The sequence below is a fragment of the Micromesistius poutassou genome (genome assembly GCF_964030765.1).
Source record: "Micromesistius poutassou genome assembly, chromosome: 15".
NCBI classification, from domain to species: domain Eukaryota; kingdom Metazoa; phylum Chordata; class Actinopteri; order Gadiformes; family Gadidae; genus Micromesistius; species Micromesistius poutassou.
Genome location: NC_140285.1, coordinates 9,524,645 through 9,532,144, shown reverse-complemented (window position 1 = coordinate 9,532,144; position 7,500 = coordinate 9,524,645). Strand labels below are relative to the sequence as shown.

At 46.8% G+C, this 7,500-nt stretch overlaps 1 protein-coding gene across 1 annotated transcript in view; it reads left to right on the top strand.

Annotated features, from left to right (window-relative positions):
- LOC311359789 (ERC protein 2-like) overlaps nt 1-7,500 on the top strand; it is a gene marked incomplete at its 5' end in the record, with an annotated part of 131,118 nt that overhangs the window by 27,409 nt on the left and 96,209 nt on the right. The window contains one exon of the mRNA XM_084479828.1: nt 4,342-4,509. Within this exon, the coding sequence (XP_084335954.1) occupies nt 4,342-4,509 (168 nt within the window). The remainder of the gene's footprint in view (nt 1-4,341; nt 4,510-7,500) is intronic.

Here is a 7,500-nt window from a genome sequence, read left to right as displayed (position 1 = left end):
ACGTATGGTGTGTGTGTGCATACCATATGTGTGTGTGTGTGTGTGTGTGTGTGTAGCAGTGTAAAGATGTGTGTGTGTGTGTGTGGGGGGGGGGGGGGGGGGGTGTTTGTGTGTTTAAGAAAGAGAGTGTAATGGAGACTATTTGGTTTATTGTATCGTATGGATGCAGTTTGTCTAAGGAAAAATCCTGCTCAGACTCACGCCCTGCACGCTGTTGCATTGTACAAGTGTGCTTGCATTGTGTGTGTGTGTGTGCGTGTGTCTATCAAAGATCGCACGTGTTTGTGTGGGGCCGCGTGTCTGCACATACACAATGCATGCATGTGTATGCATGTTTAATGTGTGTATGTGTGTCTGTCGATTCATGTGTATAGGTGTGTGCGTGCATGCATGTACTGGTGAGGGTGGGGTGTGTGTTTACATGTGTGCGGCTGCTGATGTGTGTGTGTGTGTGGCTTGTGTGTGAGTGTGTGTGTGTGTGTGTGTGTGTGTGTGCGTCAACTCTTGTGTGCAAGTCCCAAGGCCTCTGCTGCGGTCTTCCCATAATCTCCAGCACCGGCGTTCCGACTGTGGTCTGGTCAAATAGTCCCCTTGTTGTTTGTTGCGGCCCACAGCCGACGCTGAGGCCGATAACTTAGCAGATTCTCCTGCCAGAAAAACTTTTATGATGAAACACGAGAGCGGGAGGTGAGGACAAACAGAGAAGCTGTTTTCTTTAAGCCTCTGTTTTACTTTGCAAACCAATGTCCAGAATACACATTTGGACGTAACTGCACGTTCGAGAGGGGAAGTCGACAAAATATAAAAAGAGGGAGAAAGCGGGAGAATGAACATCTGTGTGTGCTTCAAGTGTGTGTGGTGTGCCCTTTTGTTTGCAGATTATACTGTATATCTTTATATCGCTTTTGTGTGTAGTATTGTGTTAAGTGTGTGTGTGTGTGTGTGTGTGTGTGTGTGTGTGTCTGCATGGGCCTGCACATTGGAAATCCACTGAAGCGTGTACATCAAAGTGTGAGAACTCGCGCTTAGCACTGTGTAACTGTCCTCGCTTTACAGAAATAAAAACTCATAAAGCCAAGAATTAATAACTTCTCAACCACCGAATCTTGAAAATCTATCAAGCCCTTCTTTTTCAAATGATATGGTGTTGAGTGAGGCCCTGGAAATGTCATGTCAGGTTTTGGGGTTGGGGGTTTGGGCAGGGGGAGGGGGGTGTATGAGGGTTTGGTGTGGGGAAGGGGGAGATGAGATGTGTTTTTAATTCATCTCTTCGGCGACAAGCCTCAGTGCAATCCACATGGCCCCGTTGGATTTGGTCTTGGCCAGACTGGACTGGAGTGCTGCCTCCATCCCTCTCTCACCCGGTCCTTGTGATTCTTCCCTCCTTCTCCGATATGAAAGCAACATAGTAATTGAAACCATCGTCTTCGCCAGCGTCCAATCACAAGGGGCTAATGAATCCTCTGGTTGCCGTGGAGACAGCAGCCTGGGCTCTGCTTTGAGTGTTATCTCTTGCACATGATAGACAGACACTGATAAAAAGAGATAGATATACACACAAACACACGCAAACACATGCAAACCCAGACAGAGAGACAGACACACACACACACACACGAACACGGACGCAAACCCTCACACACACACACAGACACACACACACGCACACACTGACTTGTACAAAGTAAGAGTTGAGAGAAAGCGAGCAGCGGACCAAAGTCAACCCGGCGGAGCTGCTTGAGGGATGTGTCCACGTTGAAGCATCGCTCGGTTACACCACACCTCTCAGCCAACACTCAGTACCCCGCCTGCAGCCCTGGAGGCGTCCTGGGAGACAGAGAGTGGTGAGAGAGCCAGAGAGGCTGGAGACGGAGAGGGAAGAAGAAAGCAGGGAAGAATAACAGGAGAACGGAGGATAGAGAAGGCCAAGGCGAGGTTACGCGGCCCAGTGGGATGCTGTTGACAGTGGTCGGCGATGACAACATGATTTTAGACCCCGGACGTGCCATTGTTTTATATTTTTTTTAAGGGAAGCTCTTGGGTTTTCCTCTTTTCTCCTCTTGATATCCCTTTACCTGCCTCCTCTCTGCCGTCTGTTCGTTTGTCTTGTTCTCCATCTGAAACCATACTTCACACACCTTATCGACCCCACAGGCTATTACTTATTCTCCCCTGGGCTGCTTGCTCCAGGGTAGGCCGGCGGGGTGGGACTGAAAGTGGCTATTAGTGAGGTGATAGGACCGCTATCGCTATCACAAGTCACTAGCAGCACCGGAGAGACAGCACGGATTTCCTATCGCCGCCTCTCTCCAATAAGTGCATTCTCATCTGCTCTGTTGCTATCCATTTCCTCCGTGACATTTCTCTTAATTTTCTCTCTCTTTCTCCCCACTATAACCCTCTTTCTTTTTCTCGCGCACATATGTGAAATGGAATCGACACACACTCACACACTTCCGCTTGTGTACGGTGGGATTAGTGTTTGGAGTGTTTGGAGTGCTGCAGACAGGCAGGTCTCAGTGCTAGGCTCTGGTCCAATGCCAGGGACGCAACACAAGACAGATACAAGAAGCTTGCAATGCCAGGAGAATCCTACTTGATTCCAATGAGAAATCAGCCCTCTGTATACTTGTTCCAATATTTCAATATTTAAACATTATATAATATTTTATCTTTATTTTTTTATACTGTGGAATATTTTATTGTGCTTACTGTGCATACTTATAGTATACTATGCACACACACACACACACACACACACACACACACACACACACACACACACACACACGCACAATTCCTTCCACAAGGAATCTGGCTTAATATTACAACTAGAGGTTGAACCCATGCAAACTTCCAGTGAAGACTTTTGACTGTCAGCTGTTTAAATAACTATCCAGAATAATATTTATCCAGGACTTGGTTCACAAAGAAGACACGCCCACAGAACTCTGTCTTCCGCTTTTTATTTTCCTCTCTCCATCAATGTGTGTATGTTTTGGAAACACACACACACACGGATACAGGCACCTTAATATGAAGGGTCACCTCCATTTCTCATCACCTTAATACATTGCTCCATGGTAACAGAAGCTGGAAAAGATTCTGAAGAGCAACAATGAAGGTCTACACTTTGCCAATTGCATGCATGTGTGTGTGTGTGTGTGTGTGTGTGTATCTGTGTGTGCACATCATTGTCTGTGCGCACTTTCTGGTGTGTGTGTGTGTGTGTGTGGGGAGAAGTGTTTGTGTGTGTGTGTGTGTGTATGTGTGTGCGCACATCCTTGTGTGTGTGTGTGTGTGTTTTTTTGTCTTGTGCGCACATCCGCTGCTCTCTTACTCTCGGCAGTGCTCAAGAACACAGATATATGTCCAATAACAATTCCTGAAGCAAGCTTCGATATCAGTCATTCCACCGAGGCAGGCCGGTGGGAGAGGGCTCTAAAGTGTGAAGTGTGTGAGCTTCTGCTGAACATACCACGCTCTCATATCTTAGGATGAGACTGCTTTCAGTCTCTCTCTCCCGCTCCTACTCTTCCATGCACACACACACACACACACACACACACACACACACACACTCACATACACACATTTATACACATACACACAATCACGCAGACACGGTTTATGAACAGTTTTATTGCAGCGGTTCTCAGTGAATCACATTATGAACATTAGGTCAGAGCTGAACATTTACTACTTCCAAATGTCAACAAGTCAATGTGTTGAGACATGCCGGTACCAGAACTGAAGAATAACATATGGGCCACCGAACGGGGAATGGGCTGTCTCTGTATCTGTTATAGATATTCAGTCTGTCGGTCAGCCCGGTCAGAATGTCTGTCTGTCCATCTCTTCAGTGCATAATGTTTATCGTTTATGTACACTGTTTTATTCCTCAATTAGTCATTCAGCATAGACTTTTATCCATTGGGGATCGAACCCAGACCTTTTGTACCCTAACCGCGACTAGAATATCTTGCCCCTGTATGTCTGTCCGTCTGTCTCCCTGCTTGTCTGTCTCCCTGTTTGTCTTTCTACCTGACTGTCTGTCTGTCTGTGTGTATGTCTATGTGTCTGACTCCCTGTCTGGCTGTGTGTCTGTCCCTCTATCTGACTCCCTGTCTGTGTGTCTGTCCCTCTGTCTGACTCCCTGTCTGTCCTTCTGTCTGACTCCCTGTCTGTGTGTCTGTCCCTTTATCTGACTCCCTGTCTGTGTGTCTGTCCCTCTATCTGACTCCCTGTCTGTCCCTCTGTCTGACTCCCTGTCTGTCCCTCTGTCTGACTCCCCGTCTGTGTGTCTGTCTGACCACCTGTCTGTCTCCCTCTGTCCTGCAGGTGGATGCGCTGCGGGTGCGTCTGGAGGAGAAGGAGCAGGTGCTGAGCAAGAAGAGCAAGCAGCTGCAGGACCTGTCGGACGAGAAGAGCACCCTGGCCGGGGAGATCCGGGACATGAAGGACATGCTGGAGGTCAAGGAGAGGAAGGTGGCCGTGCTGCAGAAGAAGGTACGGCGCGGCACCGCACACAACAGGCTTCAAGCGGCCATCTCGGTTCTAGTGTTTAGAACCAAGATGGATTAGAACCATCTTGGATCATTTGACAGGGTCCCGTAACAAGCCAGTTTGTAGCATAGAATCTAGTTGATAGTCAACTCTACTCCCTGAAATTTTTGTGTACGTCTGCCAGTTTTATATTTTTCTTTCATTTTAATCACTATGAGGGGCTGACAACTTGCTGAAAACCGTTATTGCAAAGCAATTTCCAAACTTGAATGCAACTTGGAAATAGTGTCTAGGAGCTATTAAGAAGACCAGAATAAATCAAGGGTTGTTTCAAGTGTGAAATCCTTATCTCTATGACACACATACACAATATTGACACAGTGTCTTTAACTGTAATACTCAGAACCAGAGACTGGAGATGAAAAATAAATTGAGTTTGTTATGGCAGAATGCCAAGGTGGAGCCGCTTGGTGTGTTAGCTATGTTGAAGTTAGCCACCGTTGCCGCACTTTGCCAGGCACTCTGGAGCCAATATAAATCCACATGGGCACCTTTTTTGGCTGCGGTCATGTGGTTGATTTCGTTCTCCATGTTTAGTAACGCATCCCCGCTCAATATGCTCGTCTTGGCCCAGCCCGATGGGGCCAGAGCTGGATCTAGTTTTGTCGCGTGGCCAGTGGCAATATCGGTCCCTTCATTGTTCTTTATTAGCTTTTTTTTGTTCGCTTCCAGGGGTTTTTAACATTTCTTAATTAAAGGCTGTTTGAGGTCATGTGTGGTGCAGATCTTTGAAGGTTTCATTTCCCTTACCAATGTTATTGTCGGGCCTAACTTTTAATTCACTGTATAACATAACATAAAATAACATAACATGACATAAAATAATGTAATATTAAGATGTTACATTTTTTGTTAGCATTGTGCTTGCACTGTGCTGAGAATCTGCCATCGCTTTACAAATACGATTGAATACTGTAGTCCAGAAAGAGAGCTGTATCCTAGAGACCCACGCATAACCCTTCTTTCCTCCGTGCCCCTCTGCTGTTTACAATGAATCTGCGGCTGAACTGGGCTGCAGGGACACGGGCAGCTCTGTGTTTTGATTCTTAAGATATCCGTTGAAACTAATCCAAACATTGAATTGCCACTGGACTAATGGATGGATATACAATTCCACAGTGAAAGTGATCCTAGATCTGGCAGTGACTTGTTGAAGCCCAGTTGAACTGAGTGACCTTTGCTAAGCCGAGTGACACACATCAGCATTAAGGATAAAGCCTTCCTTTAGGATGCTCTAAGCCTTGGGTAAGGTCACCTTATGCCAGACATATCATATGGAAACATGGAAGGCAGCTATTTTGTAGGTTTTGACATGAAGGATCTTAAAAAAGTCTTACTTACTATATTTAATATCTATCCAATTTAGAAATACAATTGCTTTTCCAAACAGGATCCAATGCCTGTCAAATTGGATCTTGTATGCAACAAGTAAACACACCTTACTAGTACAACCATCTCTTTTCTACAGGAGTAAATAACTTATAAATATACAAACACAAACACATAATAACTTCCATACCATGGAGGACAGGAAGAGAGATGGTCTTGGGATTGTCAGAGTAATCTTTCTTACTTCCTGTAATAATTAATATTAATACCTGCGTGAAGACACGTTGATATGATGGTCAGGTCCAAGGCTAAAGGTGGCCGTTATTTATTTTGCCACAAAGACATTCTTATATTACAGTAATACAATCAAGGGATTGCCAAGCTTTTTCCCAGCATGATGTCACGACGGTCGCTTGAGCCATGTGTCAATGGATTGATGGCACAAAGCCTCGACAACAAAATTGTGGAAATTGAATAAATGTATGTGCTGGATCTGAAATGGGTTTCTAGTCTTATGCAGTGCAAAACATACATACACACACACACGCATGTACAAAAGCACATACGCATGCACACACACACACACACACACACACACACACACACACACACACACACACACAGAACAGTAGAGGCTCTGTTGGAGTCGTGGGCCTGCATGACCGTGACCGATGTATAATGATGCATTTATTTATTTATTTGTTCCTTTCAGGAGCCTTTTAAAGAAGAGGGAAGGGGTAAGGCGGTGGGGTGTGTGCGCGCACACACACACACACACACACACACACACACACACACACACACACACACACACACACAACCGGTGGTGTGGTTTTGGCATACATACGTTATTCATGTTCAAACATTGTGGTCTTCTCAATCCATATTCATGCTTTAAAAAAAAAAGGTCTGTCTGTGTCTATGGAAGTATAGTATCACCTATCGCCCCCCCCCCCCCCCCTCTCCCCATAGCAACCACAGACAGGGAGATTCAATTACGTCTGCTGGGCTGCATAGGGCCTGTGTGTGTGTGTGTGTGTGTGTGGCTAAAGGATGTTGTCCTATACACAGGGGTCTCTGTTAGTTATGATAGTGTCTAGAAGGTCTCCCTTCAGACCCCCTCGTGGAGTCAGCCTCTGTTTCAACGCTCCGTCCCGCCAGGAGGTTGACATCCCCCAGCTCTGTCATCAGCCCCGCCCGCCCCCACCCAGTGTCATCACACCGCTGGGGGGGGGGCTTTGATAGTCAGGGGAATTCAAGAGAGAGGGAGAGAGAGAGGATGGATTGAGATGTTCCGGGGCCTTCTCCATTTCCTCCCCCCCCCCCCCCCCCCCGCCCTCCCAACCCCACACTTCTATTTCCCTCCATGGAGCGATTCCTCTCCGTGGCCCGTGGCTGTTCTTCACTCTGTAATGCGCCTCCGCCTCCCTTATAAGGCCATGCTGTTGTTTTTTTTACGCCCCCCCCCCCCCCCTGCTTCCGTACAAGTTCATAGCCCCCCCACCCCACCACCACCACCTCCACCTCCACCTCCACCACATGCCTGTCTTTCATCACCGCTATCTCTCCGCTCCTATCGGTTAAAGGACTATTATCGATTTGGGA